Source organism: Dreissena polymorpha, chromosome 14 (genome assembly GCF_020536995.1).
Source record: "Dreissena polymorpha isolate Duluth1 chromosome 14, UMN_Dpol_1.0, whole genome shotgun sequence".
Lineage (NCBI taxonomy): Eukaryota > Metazoa > Mollusca > Bivalvia > Myida > Dreissenidae > Dreissena > Dreissena polymorpha.
The window spans coordinates 18,830,382-18,846,627 of record NC_068368.1 but is presented as its reverse complement, the minus strand read 5'-3'; the positions used below and the strand labels follow the sequence as shown (position 1 = coordinate 18,846,627).

The 16,246-nt window shown below is 37.5% G+C and overlaps 2 protein-coding genes across 3 annotated transcripts in view; one reads left to right on the top strand and one right to left on the bottom strand.

Annotated features, from left to right (window-relative positions):
* The first annotated feature begins 1,989 nt into the window (after window positions 1-1,989).
* Window positions 1,990-3,177, top strand: LOC127856893 (cerebellin-4-like). Its single transcript, XM_052393088.1, has 2 exons — window positions 1,990-2,306; window positions 2,659-3,177. The coding sequence occupies exons 1-2, from the start codon at window positions 2,069-2,071 to the stop codon at window positions 3,129-3,131; spliced, it is 711 nt and encodes a 236-aa protein (XP_052249048.1). The 5' UTR covers window positions 1,990-2,068; the 3' UTR covers window positions 3,132-3,177.
* A 3,864-nt stretch (window positions 3,178-7,041) lies between these two features.
* The window catches only part of LOC127856883 (protrudin-like), a 31,952-nt gene continuing 22,747 nt past the window's right edge, over window positions 7,042-16,246 (bottom strand). The window contains exons 11-18 of one of the 2 annotated variants that reach the window (XM_052393065.1): window positions 15,132-15,213; window positions 13,930-14,197; window positions 13,589-13,898; window positions 12,721-13,464; window positions 12,535-12,689; window positions 12,349-12,441; window positions 12,163-12,317; window positions 7,042-12,007 (exon numbers count right to left, since the gene is read on the bottom strand). In XM_052393065.1, coding sequence (XP_052249025.1) covers window positions 14,112-14,197; window positions 15,132-15,213 — 168 coding nt within the window. In that variant the 3' untranslated portion in view covers window positions 7,042-12,007; window positions 12,163-12,317; window positions 12,349-12,441; ... (2 more) ...; window positions 13,589-13,898; window positions 13,930-14,111. Of the gene's footprint in view, window positions 12,008-12,162; window positions 12,318-12,348; window positions 12,442-12,534; window positions 12,690-12,720; window positions 13,465-13,588; window positions 13,899-13,929; window positions 14,198-15,131; window positions 15,214-16,246 lie in introns of those variants that run through there. The other variant, XM_052393066.1, reaches the window with a different exon arrangement.

Genomic DNA, 16,246 nt, shown 5'->3' with positions numbered 1-16,246 from the left:
CCAGCTTCTCGCCGTTCATGGTGATGTTTGCAATGGTGTTGGTCGTGCTGTTCACCATGATGTCCGATTTCATCCTGCTGACCTCCTTCCCGTATGCTTCTGCTATTTCAAGGAGTCCGTTGTTGTGGTCTTGAAATTCACTGCTGGTGCCACCCAAGAAGTCAATGCCATCACAGCCAATAAGAAGTCGGAGATGAGTCTGCCACCGATTGAGATAGAGATGTGGTGGTCTTGGAGGGTCTCCTGCATTATTGTCTCAATGAAAATATTAAATAGGACGGGGGAGAGCAGACATCACTGACTGACGCCAATTGATCTCATATAGTCACCCTTTTGTCCACTGAGAAGTACTGTGCTGCCTGCGTTTCCATAGAATTCCAACATGACTTGCACCAACACTTCGTCAATATTGAATCCTCTCATATGCCATCAAGACATACTTGATAGAAAGCTTTTTTAAAGTCGACGAAGTTTTGGAAGAGCTCACGTTTGTGTTACAAGTGTTTTTCAATGATGACTCTGCAGTTGAAGATCTTTCCCATTGTTTTCCGTCCAGCTCTGAATCCAGCCTGCTCTTCCGCCAGCAGCTACACGGCTTACTTTTCCATCGGTTGAGTATGATGCGTAGCATGACTTTGCTGTGATGGTTAAAGAGGCTGATGGTCCGGCAATTCTTACACAGCTTGAGTGCCCGTTCTCGTTAAGGAGATGACCAGAGAATGGCTCCACTCCGTGGGCCACTTCTACTCCCAGATCATCTGGCATTGCATAATTCGTTGCCTCTAGTACGTGCTTAACCAGCTCAGAAGAAACGTCGTACATTCTCAACGATTTAATGTCATTCAGACTGCACATCGCCTTCTCTACCTCTGCCTTAAGTAAGGGCGGACTTTTGCAATCCGCGTCTGGTCTGATATCGTTCTACATTAAACTGGGCTCTGGTTGAAGCGGATATGTATAGAGGTCGTTACAGTATTCGGCTCATCTGTTCAGAACTGCTGCACTCTGGGTCAGGAGGTTCCCATCAGCGTCTGCTACAACACTGTTTTGGGCTGACTGGTCTTCCTGTGGGTATTGATGATGCTGTATACCTGTTTACGACTGCCTGTGGTCATCTCCTTGTAAATGTTAATAAATTGCTCCTCAATTCACCCCTCTTTGGCCTCTTTCATCTTACAATTCGTTTAAACCATTTATATGACGTACGACTTCTTGAACTTTAAGAAGCTGTTAAGAATATGAACATGTTATATTTTGTATTGTCAATTAGAATTCGCGATGACATTCGCATAACTAAAATTAGATACAGTATTTACAGTTAATTCAATTAAAATTAAAATCGCGCTCTTATCTCTGAAAGATTAGGTCACACGTTTCTATTAATAAATATCATGTAACGCCACAGTCACAAAGGTCATATACATGTACAGAAGCGCGCTGTGAAGGCAATTGTTAAGGGCATGGTACTGTCGTATTGCTCTTGCTCTAAAGGGAATAGACTTTTCTTTCGACAGTAAGATTTCCCGTGTGTTTGGATACCGGTATGATGTTGAGAACTGTATGCCATATGCAGATATGGATATAGCAACCCTCAATTGCGAGCTAATTTACATATAACTTACACGTGTTTGATATAAGCTTTCTACGGATAATGCTTCCATAAGTGTCAATCATTTGTAAATTATTTTGAATTTTAGTCAATCATCAAATATGTTATACATGAACGCAAGGGTGGTTTGTGCGTTATTTAAAAGCGAGGACGTGGTGATGTTTGTGAACTAAAGCTGCGGATGAGTTTAAGCTTGAAAAAAGCATAGACCCGTCTTAGTTGTCCCTTCACAGTCCCCTACAAATTATCCGGACATTGCCAGTTTTAGAAAAGTCTCCAAATTTATTGAAATGGGATTCATACTACTTTACCGCAACATGTGCTACGCCATAAGATTTGTAATCTGTGTTAGATATTGCGTTCTAAAACCGGGAGCTATGTCCTTATCGGTCACTTTATTCTGTGCTACATTCCAAAACACACATTGTACTGTGTCAGTTGCGAGCATAGAAGCGAAAGATGAAGTTCAGTTTTTGTATCATTATTTTCGGTTGTGTGACATATGGAGTTGTTGCTAAAGCCATATTGCCGGAAATGGTTAAAGTTGACGAAATTCGCGTCATCACGGAGAGGCTTGCAAAGGTTGAGGGAAAACTGACCAAGGTCGAGGGAGAACTGACAAAGGTAGAAGGAGAACTGACAGAGGTTCGGGGAGAACTGAAGCACGAAAAAGAGCGCAACGCGCGATTAAATCATGGTTTGTACACAGCTGTGTTTTTCCTTCAAGAAATCCCTATTATACATCGAGAGTATCCACCTGACATTTTTGCAGGAGTATATTAAAATACCGTTACGACGATTTAAATACTTTGAAGCGTATCTAACTATATAAGTATATGTTAATTCTTTTATTGAACACGCACGAAAGAAATAAATCAAATGTAAATATATTAAACAGTGCAAGTGTATATTGTGTAATCAAACATTTATGTGTGCTTTTGTTCTTTTCCGTTATGTATGGACACTGCTTATGCTCTGATAATGATCGTCCGTTTCGTAATGAATTTAGATATTCAGATAATGTTTACAATGTCACCATTTACGACTAGGTGTTGAGCGTCGTTCATATGAAGGCGAGGCAGTGGCGTTTTATGCTGTGATTGGTACCGCTGCTGAACACATGGGTCAGGGTCAGACAGTCGTGTTTGATCGTGTGCTGACCAATATCGATTCAACAAATTCTTTAGGAGGTTACAGTGCCACCACTGGTGTCTTCACGGCTCCATTGAGTGGTGTCTATGTGTTCTCGTGCACAATTATGGCAGTTGATGCACACAGTACACACGTCACCTTGCAAAAAAACAACGACCCGCTTTCAATGATATTCGTAAATGGAGTTAACGGCCATGTTTGGGACGCTGCATCGTCAACCGTCACCGTAGCTCTGACGAAAGGAGATACAGTGTACGTGAAACACATTGACAATGATCATAGCTTAGCAGGAGTCTATATTGCTGGACAGTCCACCTTTACTGGATTTCTTTTGCAAGTGCAAAACGACGAAGTTCAAGTGGTTGGATAAAAAACAAATGTTCTTCCAAAACGAAATAAAATATTAGTAAGATCTACGTTGTTTTCAAACTTTATATATATATATATATAGCAGGGAAAACATTTAATACGATCGCTTCGTTGAACATTCGCTTTACACAACATATATATATATATCTATATATATGTTGTGTAAAGCGAATGTTCAACGAAGCGATATATATATATATATGTTGTGTAAAGCGAATGTTCAACGAAGCGATCGTTTTAAATGTTTTCCCTGCTATTTTCATATTAAACGTGCTTCTTTATAATTAGTTGTACCGACTGTATATAGCAATAACACGTACCTCGTAAAAATAGATCAACAGGTGTTTCGCAATCAAATTACTAAAACTGAACCGATATAACGTGCGGGATTCTTATTGCAAATTTTTTGACGTTTGGATAATAAAAGCTAAAGGATAACTGCGTTGGATCAATAACTAACCTTATTTATAGAAGTTATTAAAAGTGAAATAAATAAGATAAATTATTAACAGTCTTTTTCGTTAATTATGATCAATAATATAATTAGAATATTGACACAATAAAAACATCGTTCATTCCCATTATTTAGTAGAACTTACTTGAAATACTGGTTTAACACGTTTTTAAATGTGTTCTTTAAATAGAGAATCACAATGCATGACAAAATACCTTACTAAGTTGATAAAAATAAAGTTTTTCTCAACTAGCATTGCCCAAAACCATAGAGTGGTAGGTCGTCTAAGTTTAGATTATCTTGTTAACATTTTTCTACTTTACGAAAGGTATCTCCCACCTTGATAAGGTTTTTCCATGACATAAATCGTCAAAGTCGCGTCTTTTATATTTAAGTCAATTGTGCATGACACCTAGGTTACAAACCAACGTATAGAATTGACACCAAAATTAAGCGTCGTTCGGTTCAGTTGAAGCAACAACTTTTTTACGTTAAGCCTTAGTTGTTGTCGCGTGGCGTATGTGATGGCCCACCTGCTGGGTTCGAGATGTTCCGATTTCGATCTCTACTCTGGGACCTAAGTTAATAGGTCAGTTTGTAAACATTTAGAATCGTGCATTATGTATGAAGTACCGGTAACCGTTTCAAGGTATTTTAGGTAACATTTATTGAATATGACACCCATTTTTGAACCCTTTTGTAGCCGCTTTAAGCTGGGTTCCCACTGCCGATCAGATCAACTCGATCAAGGCCGACCAAGCGGTCGGGTACTGGTCTGGTTCGGTCGCCATGCGTGGTCGAGGGCGGTCGAGTAGGTCGGCGTTGCTCGGGCTTCCTACCCGATATTTTTTGACATGTCAAAAAATCGAGTAGCGGTCGAGTAGGAAATGGATCGAGAAGCGCTCGGGAAGTGGTCGTGTATTAGTCGAGTAGAAGATCGAGTTGATCGTGAAGCAATCGTGTGGCGATCGGATTGACATCTTTTACACGATCTGTACCCGATCCGCTCGACCTCTACCCGAGTTATTATAGATCGCAACACGATCCACTCGACTTATATTCGATTTGATGTACAGGTTTACTAGACTGCTACCCGACGGCTACTCGACCGTACACGATCACTTTCCGATTGCTATTCGACTATACACGAGCTCTGTACCCGATCCGCTCGACCTCTACCCGAGTTATTTTAGATCGCTTTGTAAGACTGTAGTACGACCATCATGATCTGGTCGTGTGAAGATCTGGTGGCGATCGAGCTGAGATCGTATAGGGCTCGCGTATGGGTCGAGATGATCAAGCGGAAATCGGAAAGATGGTTGAGTGGACGTCGTGAAATAGTCGTGTGGGGGTCGTGTGTTATCGACAAGAGGTCGAGAAGAAGTCGTGTATACCCTTTTTAGTCGAGCTTGGTCGGGTTTGGTCGGGAAATTTCGGTGATCGAGTTGATCGGATCGGCAGTGGGAAGCCACCTTAACCTCGACTGAGGGGCGATTATACAATTGCATATTCATAAAATCAATAAAATTGATTCTTCTTATACTCGAGTACAAAGCTGACTGTGTAAAGGAGAGTATCTATTGCAGCCGCTGCAGAAAACTTACTATCTCGGAGCGGCTACTTCTCAAAATAGTGTGCCCACGGCTGCCGCTACGTTTTCGACGTCTATGATTTATGAAAAGACATTCATTTAATATCCGAATATTACTGCTCGTAGACTTGGAAACAATGACTCATGATAATTAACACTGGAATATACCATCTGGTACACACGTATACTTCTTGTAAGAACAAGAAATTTCTTTGAATTGATATCCAAAAACAACTTCATTTTTTATAAATGTGTGCAAATCCTTTGATAGAATCGATATTGTATAATCTTATAACAAGAGGGCCTGAAAGGCCCAAAGTCGCTCATCTGAGATCCAAAGGAACTGACCTGTTCTGTGCAGCCCAAGATGTCATAAGAACAAAATGTTCTTACCAATTTTCATGACTAGTGAACACCCTGGCAGCCAAGTTCTTCTACAAACCAAAACCATTTTCATACACATCCAAGATATCATGTAAACACATATTCTGACAAAGTTTCATGAAGATTCATGAAGCCATATAAGGAAAAATGCCCAGACCCCTGGTGGCCATATTTTTTTCAAGCTACTGGAACTATTTTCTAACTTGTCAAAGACATCATTGGGACAAATCTTATGACAATGTTTCATGATGATCGGACAATAATTATGGCTTCTAGAGTGTTAACAAGGTTTTACTATAGCTATATAAGGAAAAATGCCACGCCCCCTTGGCGGCCATGTTTTCCCACCAACCGGAACCATTTTCAAACTCATCCAAGATATCATTGGGACAAATCGTCTAACCAAGTTTCATGATGATCGGACAATAAATGTGGCCTCTAGAGTGTTCAACCGAAACCATTTTCAAACTCATCCAAGATATCATTGGGACAAATCTTCTGACCTGGTCACCAAGTTTCATGAAGATTGGAAAATAAATGTGGCCTTTAGAGTGTTAACAAGTTTTTACTATAACCATATAAGGAAAAATGCCCCGCCCCCTGGCGGCCATGTTTTTCAACCAACCGGCATCATTTTTGATGTTTACAGTGTTTACAAGGTTTTTCTTTTTTTTGGCCTAGTGACCTAGTTTTCGACCCAGTTTCGAACTCGATCGAGGTATCATTGGGACAAATCTTCTAAGTTTCATGAAGATCGGACAAGCAATGTGGCCTCTAGTGTTTACAAGGTTTCTCTTAAGCCAAATAAGGAAAACTGCCCCGACCACTGTCGGCCATGTTTTTCAACGGACCGGAACCACTTTTGAACTCAACCAAGATATCATTAAGACAAACATTTTGACAAAGTTATATGAAGATTGGGCATGAAAGGTAACTTCTACAGCATTTACAAGGTTTTTCCTTTGTTTTACCTAGTGAGATTTCATTGGGACAAAGCTTCTGACCAAGTTTCATGAAGATCGGACAAGAAATGTGGCCTCTAGAGTGTTTGCGAAATGTGGACGGACGGACGGACAAAGACCGATCACAAAAGCTCACCTGAGCAATCAGGTGAGCTAAAAACACAAAGGGCAAAAACTCTTATTTAAGAAAGTGTAGGGTTATGGTTCTTGTGCATGGCATTTCTTCTCATTGATATCTATACACCAATAAGTTTCATGTTGATGTATTATATGGTTTCTGAGAAATAGATAAGTTTGTGACAGAAGGAAGCTGAAGTACGGACGTACAACGCCATTCTATATACCTCCGCCTTTGAAAGGGGATAACAATGTTAAAGTAAAAAGTTTTTACTAAAAACATAATAACAGCTTTGTCAACTTCGTCATTGATATAAACACTAATGGATTCCTTGTTACATACATGTTTTTAATAAAAATACGGCTCGAGTCAAAAGTGTTGTAAAAATAAACACAACAAGTGCATGGTTAGTTGTTTTATTGCACAGTACATGTATCTACAAATGGCATAGTACATGTAAGAACACTAATAGAAGGCAAGAAAATGTACAAGGAAATACTTTGAAAGATTGCGAGGTAAATGGCTGGATTCAAATGGTTAAACTTGGATACTAAAGGACTTCAAAACGATAAAATGTATACAAAAGACAATTCTTAACATGTACATATTAAAAGGTATAATGTAAAATCTGTCGTCCAAAAATGGTGACAAACATGATTAAAAAACAAGGAACCATGTGTGTAAAGTATCTTCCCAGATTAATTTGTGCAGTCCACACAGGTTGATCAGGAACAACTCTTTCCACTTGTATCAACTTTTTCATTTAAAGAAAGTTTAATCTAAATGAAAATACAGTCTAGTCAGAATTGGTCGACCCTGATTAACGTCTGGGACAATACTTTACGCACATGCATTAAGTGTAAAATATTGAAGCTCAAATATTGTGTGTGCCTTGTCTTATACCATTAATACCAACATTCGGATAATATTGAAGATTACACCGCACACAAACACGATTTTTGATTTACAATTGACAAGTGTGATGTATATACCAACACCATTTAAAGTAAGGAGCCATTTACATAATGCTGACTATGAAAGCAAATACAAACATGAGCTCTATAATGACTAGAAAGTAAAAACAAAATGTCAACTTCTGCTATAACTATTATGAAAGGATTATATACAAAACATTGTACACCTGTTCTTGTCATTCTGTATACATATAAATACATGTACGATTTTGTCAATGTATGCGATTGAAGCTATCGTTTCGCCTCGTTAAATCCACACTCAATCCACGTATATGTATATATTGACATGCCCTATCAATTGCTTACATTTACAAATGCCAAGTCAATGCCAAGATAGAAATGCTTTCAATTTGGTCAGAGATTTATGTGCATCAAAATATATTTGTTTCCAACAAACCAGTAGTCCTCTTATTACAAAAACCCAAATATTGCAAACACATTCATGGCTACAATCTTACTTTGACAAAATACAGTCACTACAGAGTATTTCAAGAGAAAGTAAAGGTGGTCTGAATAACATGCATACATGCATAGATTGATGGCATGAGTTAGTTCCTTGCATTATTTTTTAAATCTTGTTAAAAAACACAAATACATGCAACACTGTATTATGTGAATTGGGAATAAGACATCAATTTGGGAATAAATTGTGTTTTATCAAAAGTGCATAATATGCAGTTTTATATGTTGTATTTATCTAGTTTGACAAATTATAATTAAAACAGATACTTGCATATATAGAAGCATCATTTAAATTGATTTTACTTCAAAACTGGATTTTTTAGTAATAAAAAAAAAAAATCCTCATGAAATGAACTGTGTCCATGCTGCGCATGGACACGTTTTAAAAATACACTTTAAATGATAAAAATACAATCACTGTTAATGAAAAAGTCATGGAAAATTGCTTATTAAGCTTAAATTATAGATAATATATTACAAAAATAAATGTAGATCATGAAATGAATAGTTTTGTTTGAGAAAATCACCAAAATGATGTCCATTCCCAATTTGATGTCTTATTCCCAATTCACATAATACAATGTTATGCCCAGTTTGCACAAAGTTAACAGAATGTTTAAAGTGAATTTATATTAAACATTGGAGGACTGTTGGGAAAACTGGGCTTATTGCATGTGTGTTAAGTGACATCCTGCTTTAACGTTTTTTTGTTTTTTTTTAGCAAGTCACTTTTAAACAAAACTCCAGTTAAGGCAAGAAGTGTGGTCTCTGATGAGCCTGTGCAGACTGCATTAAGCCCAGTTTTCCCAGACACTGGCTAAATGCAACTAAGGAAATCAAAGTATTAGGATCTTCTAGGTAGATCTTTCATTTTTATTTAAGAAAGCAAACAAGCAACTGACAGATATTAAAGGAAAATAAATCTATTAAGCATTCTTATAATAAAATAAATAAAAACAAAAAGTATATTCTAAATAACTATCCGTAAAATAAATATAAACAAATTTTAAAAGCAAAATTAACAAATGGCAATAAAAAAGACATCAAATAAAAATCTAAAATATTTAATTTAACATAGAATTTCTTAACTAAGAGCACACCAATGAAAACATGGACTACAAGCAACACAAAAGTTGATGATAATATTAGTGGAATTCACTTTACAAATGCCTTTCCCATGGTCTGTAAAATAAGAATGATTAAAAAAAAATAATTCATGATTAAATGCTAATGAAAATAAAAACAAGCCTACAAAAAACTACTATTCAATATATGAAGATACGAGTGTTGAAATGGTATTTCTGTCCACATACAACACAATGTGATGAGAATGTAGTCAAGTATATTGACTGTTATGATTTTGATTAATTTATTTCTTCTTCTTTATTTGATGACTATGAATGAAATATCATGTCGGAAAAAACAAACTGGAAAATGTGTTTAATTGAATAAGTAGAGGTAATCATGAGAAGAACTTTTTTTATGACAGTGATTACTATTTACTGCTAGGGGGAGTAAAACAACTATAAGCAGGGGTGTAAATTGTCCCAAATTTGAAATCCGGAAAATTAAGCCGTAGGATAAAGGGAAGAGAGGGCCCGACCCCCCGAGCCCTAGCTTATTGTTCTTTTTTTTAATAGTCTTTCTAGGTGCAATTTCTGGTGAGTACAATGCGAAATATTATAAACCAAACCATCCATAACACCGCATGTGTATTTGTCATTCTAAATAAATGATATTAAGAACTTCGAAATTAAATTAAAATCGACAAACCAGCGTATCCGAAAACGACTGTCCAAAAACATGTCACGATACATCATTTGCAAATGAAATAAAATATGCATATTGTTTGACTGCAGAAAATGAAAACCAGTAACCAGTAACCTAGCAAATACGCAGTCAATATATAATTTGATTAACATATTGTTTTAAAATATGATATTGCAGTGCTTTACTTAGCCAGTTACTGCTCATGTCAGTGCCAGCCGCTTACCAATCAGATATCAATAAATAAAATCGGTACCAAGCGCAAATGTCCGGAATGCCGACGATGCTATAACAATATTCGTTCTGAAATGATCCCGCACTAAAAGAATTTTGTCCCTACCCCCACCCGCCTTAAACAAACTCATCGGATTTACATTCACGTCAAAATCAACCCTGGCCGGCTCAAATCCGGATTTCCGGAATAATCCGGAAAATTGACACCCCTGTATAAGGGCTGTTTTGATGAAATACCTTGCACTGGTAATTTTGTATCCAATATTTGAGCCTCGTATGGGGAAAATGAGTTTAATGCATGTGGGTAAAGTGTTATCCCAGATCAGCCTGTGCAGTTTGCACATGATAATCAGGGATAACACTTAACCCACATACATTAAACCCGTTTTGCCAGAGCAAGGCCCGTTTCCATGTGATGGCACTTTGAGTATTGACCTTCCAGACCATTCAGGCACAAATACAAATTTGACACACAACAACATGAGAACAGCTTGTGCAACAATGATGATGAAAACTTGACTAGCATATAATGAACTGATTATACATGTATATCTTTAAATCTTTTTGTAAATATTTTCATGCAAGTTGGTTTACAATCATAACATCTTTTAATTATATAGAAGCGAAATAAATTTCAAGTATATAGAAAGTAAACTTATCTCTGTCTATGTTGGATAAAAGTTTATATAGTTGGATAACATTTCATAATGCTTATAGAAAAAACAGATAAAAATAATATATATCTATATGTGTGGTTGTATAAAATGTTATTAATAAGGCAAAAAGACACAAAACTATACTAAAATTAAATCAACTAACCCTTGAACTAAACTGAGGTAAAACAAAAAGATTGATTAATCAACAATACATCTATAACCTAAAAATAACAGTGCGCTGTGTTTTCCATTACTTTATCCACAATCAATACGCCTATGTATATTTTAGAAATCAGCAGAATTAACATTTAAACAAATGTTCTGAAAAAGATTAATTATGATGAGGTATGAAATTTGACTTCTAGAGTGTCAAACTCCTAGACTTAGCTTTTACTGGAAAGAAGTTTTGAATGTTTATCACCGTTTTTAACTCTGGTGACTGGCAAATGCAGCTGACCCAAAGGATTTTAAGATTTATGAAAGATAGTCACCTTAGGATCATTCCTATTAAGTTTTAAATCTGTCAAGTGGTTCAAGAGAACAAGTTAACCCACTCATGCATGCATGCATAAACATTTCAGTAATCTAAAGGCTCACAAAAAGCACTATGTGCAAAGGTGAGCTACAAAATATTAGACAAAGAAAATAACAAACAAAAATTCAAAACAATATCATAAGACAACCAGAAAAGTACCAACAGTGTGACACAACTAAGCCTTTTCATGTACAATTAAGATTTCTAAATATGATTTCTATAATAGAACTAACTGCTTTAATTGGTTATGCAACTACAACAGCAGCTGAAATGAGCCTGGTTCTAGGAAAACAGGGCTTACTGCATGTGCATAAAGTATCATCCAAGATAAGCCTCTGCAGTCCGCGCAGGCTAAACAGGGAACACATTTTCCGCTTTAATGGAATTTTGTGTCCCCCATGATTAGCATGTGAAGACTAAACATCTTAACCTGGGACAATGTGAAGACAAAACATCTTAACCTGGGACAATGTGAAGACTTAACATCTTAACCTGGGACGATGTGAAGACTTAACATCTTAACCTGGGACAATGTGAAGACTAAACATCTTAACCTGGGACAATGTGAAGACTAAACATCTTAACCTGGGACGATGTGAAGACTAAACATCTTAACCTGGGACGATGTGAAGACTAAACATCTAAACCTGGGACGATGTGAAGACTAAACATCTTAACCTGGGATGATGTGAAGACTAAACATCTTAACCTGGGATGATGTGAAGACTAAACATCTTAACCTGGGACGATGTGAAGACTAAACATCTTAACCTGGGATGATGTGAAGACTAAACATCTTAACCTGGGATGATGTGAAGACTAAACATCTTAACCTGGGACGATGTGAAGACTAAACATCTTAACCTGGGACGATGTGAAGACTAAACATCTTAACCTGGGATGATGTGAAGACTAAACATCTAAACCTGGGACGATGTGAAGACTAAACATCTTAACCTGGGACGATGTGAAGACTAAACATCTTAACCTGGGACGATGTGAAGACTAAACATCTTAACCTGGGACGATGTGAAGACTAAACATCTTAACCTGGGATGATGTGAAGACTAAACATCTTAACCTGGGACGATGTGAAGACTAAACATCTTAACCTGGGACAATGTGAAGACTAAACATCTTAACCTGGGACGATGTGAAGACTAAACATCTTAACCTGGGACGATGTGAAGACTAAATATCTAAACCTGGGACGATGTGAAGACTAAACATCTTAACCTGGGATGATGTGAAGACTAAACATCTTAACCTGGGACGATGTGAAGACTAAACATCTTAACCTGGGACGATGTGAAGACTAAACATCTTAACCTGGGACGATGTGAAGACTAAACATCTTAACCTGGGACGATGTGAAGACTAAACATCTAAACCTGGGACGATGTGAAGACTAAACATCTTAACCTGGGACGATGTGAAGACTAAATATCTAAACCTGGGACGATGTGAAGACTAAACATCTTAACCTGGGACGATGTGAAGACTAAACATCTTAACCTGGGACGATGTGAAGACTAAACATCTTAACCTGGGATGATGTGAAGACTAAACATCTTAACCTGGGACGATGTGAAGACTAAACATCTTAACCTGGGACGATGTGAAGACTAAACATCTTAACCTGGGATGATGTGAAGACTAAACATCTTAACCTGGGACGATGTGAAGACTAAACATCTTAACCTGGGACGATGTGAAGACTAAACATCTTAACCTGGGACGATGTGAAGACTAAACATCTTAACCTGGGACGATGTGAAGACTAAACATCTTAACCTGGGACAATGTGAAGACTAAACATCTTAACCTGGGACGATGTGAAGACTAAACATCTTAACCTGGGATGATGTGAAGACTAAACATCTTAACCTGGGACGATGTGAAGACTAAACATCTTAACCTGGGACAATGTGAAGACTAAACATCTTAACCTGGGACGATGTGAAGACTAAACATCTAAACCTGGGACGATGTGAAGACTAAACATCTAAACCTGGGACGATGTGAAGACTAAACATCTTAACCTGGGACGATGTGAAGACTAAACATCTTAACCTGGGACGATGTGAAGACTAAACATCTTAACCTGGGATGATGTGAAGACTAAACATCTTAACCTGGGACGATGTGAAGACTAAACATCTTAACCTGGGACAATGTGAAGACTAAACATCTTAACCTGGGACGATGTGAAGACTAAACATCTAAACCTGGGACGATGTGAAGACTAAACATCTAAACCTGGGACGATGTGAAGACTAAACATCTAAACCTGGGATGATGTGAAGACTAAACATCTTAACCTGGGACAATGTGAAGACTAAACATCTTAACCTGGGACGATGTGAAGACTAAACATCTTAACCTGGGACAATGTGAAGACTAAACATCTTAACCTGGGACGATGTGAAGACTAAACATCTTAACCTGGGACGATGTGAAGACTAAACATCTTAACCTGGGATGATGTGAAGACTAAACATCTTAACCTGGGACGATGTGAAGACTAAACATCTTAACCTGGGACGATGTGAAGACTTAACATCTTAACCTGGGACGATGTGAAGACTAAACATCTTAACCTAGGACGATGTGAAGACTAAACATCTTAACCTGGGACGATGTGAAGACTAAACATCTTAACCTGGGACGATGTGAAGACTAAACATATAAACCTGGGACAATGCTTTCAGTAAATGCATTTAAGCAAATTTTCCCAGAACAAGGAACATATAGTTTCTTCATCCCAAGTAATAACCATCAATTAAGTTACACAACTCTAGCCCATCAAGGGCAACAACTCTCAGCTGTCAAGGGACATAATTGCTATGACATCTTGTCCTTCTGTTCATCCATTAAGAGATTGAGGCAGACGACACACACCAACACCAGGTCTGTCTGGGTAGACGGTGCTGAAACACAAAGAATTCATTATTCAGAGAGCAAACTTTTATTTTAAATTTTCCATTATTTGAGATTAGCTCTATAAAAACGGGGTTTAACACATGTGAATGAAGTGTCATCCCAAATAAGTGACTATACTTTCTGCTTTTATGGTATTTTTCATTTAAAGGAAGTCCCTTCTTTGCAAAAATCCAGTTTAGACAGAAAGCGTCATCCCTGATTCGCCTGTGAGGTCTGCACTATGCATTTAATAATACTGTACAGCTTTGGCTGCTATCTACAAGGGTAAATATTTGGACTTTTTGGACATTACCCTGGGTGAAAAAAGGGTCTTTGACATGGGCACTTCATGGCAATGGAATATTGTCAGTTCCACTTTCTTACTAGAAACATACATGTACAGTAGTTAATTCCACAAACTGTGCTTCGTCGGCTATGTCTAAGGGCAAACAACTCACAAATGTGAAGATAAGTGGGGATGAAACGTGATTAACATAAACATTTTGTGGTTACGAGTTGCTAGAAGTCTTCATACAATTGCTTGAGAAATGGCGAAGAATTTTGATCCACAAACTTTTTATATTGAAAAACAGACTGACTGACTGACAGAGGGTGCATTTAGTGTCATCCCAGATTAGCCGGTGCAGTCCGCAAAAGCTATTCATGCAAGACACTTTAAACTTTTATGGATTTTTTTTTAAATAAAGTTTTTTCTCCCCACGTATAGGGGGAAGTGTCAACCCTGATCAGCCTGTGCAGACTTCACAGGCTAATCTGGGATGACACTTAACGCACATGCGTTAAACCCAGTTTTCCCAGAATGAGACTCAAATATACTCCCAGTGAAGGTCTAACAAGTATTCCGCTTGTGGAAAAAAAAGATGGAAAGAAATGTAAAATAACTCCATGGCAATTTATATCAGAACAAAGTGCAAGACTTACCTGTTACACCGAGAAGGGACTTGGGTACTTTCTGGTTGCAGCACTTAGAGCAGAAGCTGTTTCCACAGTGACAACAGGTGTTCTGAAACGATGATTTACTTGAAGATTTTGAAGCCTCTTTGTATTTTTTTTTACTTGAATTTAATGTTATAAAACTTAAATTTAAAAGGATAGATTCCGGTTTAGACTCAACAAGAAAAATGTGTTTGTCAGAAACACTATGTCCCCTTCTGTGCCGCTTTGAAATTTTTTTTTTTTTGACCTTTGACCTTAAAGGATGACCTTGACCTTTCACCACTCAAAATGTGTGGCTCCATGAGATACACATGCATGCCAAATATCAAGTTGGCATCTTCAATATTGCCAAAGTATTCATAAAATGAGCGATTTTGGCCACATATACTTGACCTCTGACCTTGATGGATGACCTTGACCTTTCACCACTCAAAATGTGCGGCTCCATAAGATACACATGCATGCCAAATATCAAGTTGGTATCTTCAATATTGCAAAAGTATTCATAAAATGAGCGATTTTGGCCACATATATTTGACCTCTGACCTTGAAGGATGACCTTGACCTTTCACCACTCAAAATGTGCGGCTCCATGAGATACAAATGCATGCCAAATATCAAGTTGCTATCTTCAATATTGCAAAAGTATTCATAAAATTAGCAATTTTGGCCACATATATTTGACCTCTGACCTTGAAGGATTACCTTGACCTTTCACCACTCAAAATGTGCAGCTCCATGAGATACACATGCATGCCAAATATCAAGTTGCTATCTTGAATATTGAAAAGTTATTGCAAATGTTAAAGTTGGAGCAAACAGACCAACAGACCAACGTACAGACCTACAGACAGGGCAAAAACAATATGTCCCCCACTATAGTGGGTGGGGGACATAAAAATCAGCTCATGTCAAACACAAGCTTTCTATGGCCAAAATTTGACTTTTGAACTCTAAATGCGAGCCTTTGAGATTACGAGACCAGTAATACATGCAACATTTGGCCTCCTCGTTGTAGTCATTTGTGGTAAGTTGTCTTAAAATGAAATGATGAATTAAATAGTTACAGCCTGAACAATCTGTTTTTTATAGTAAATTCG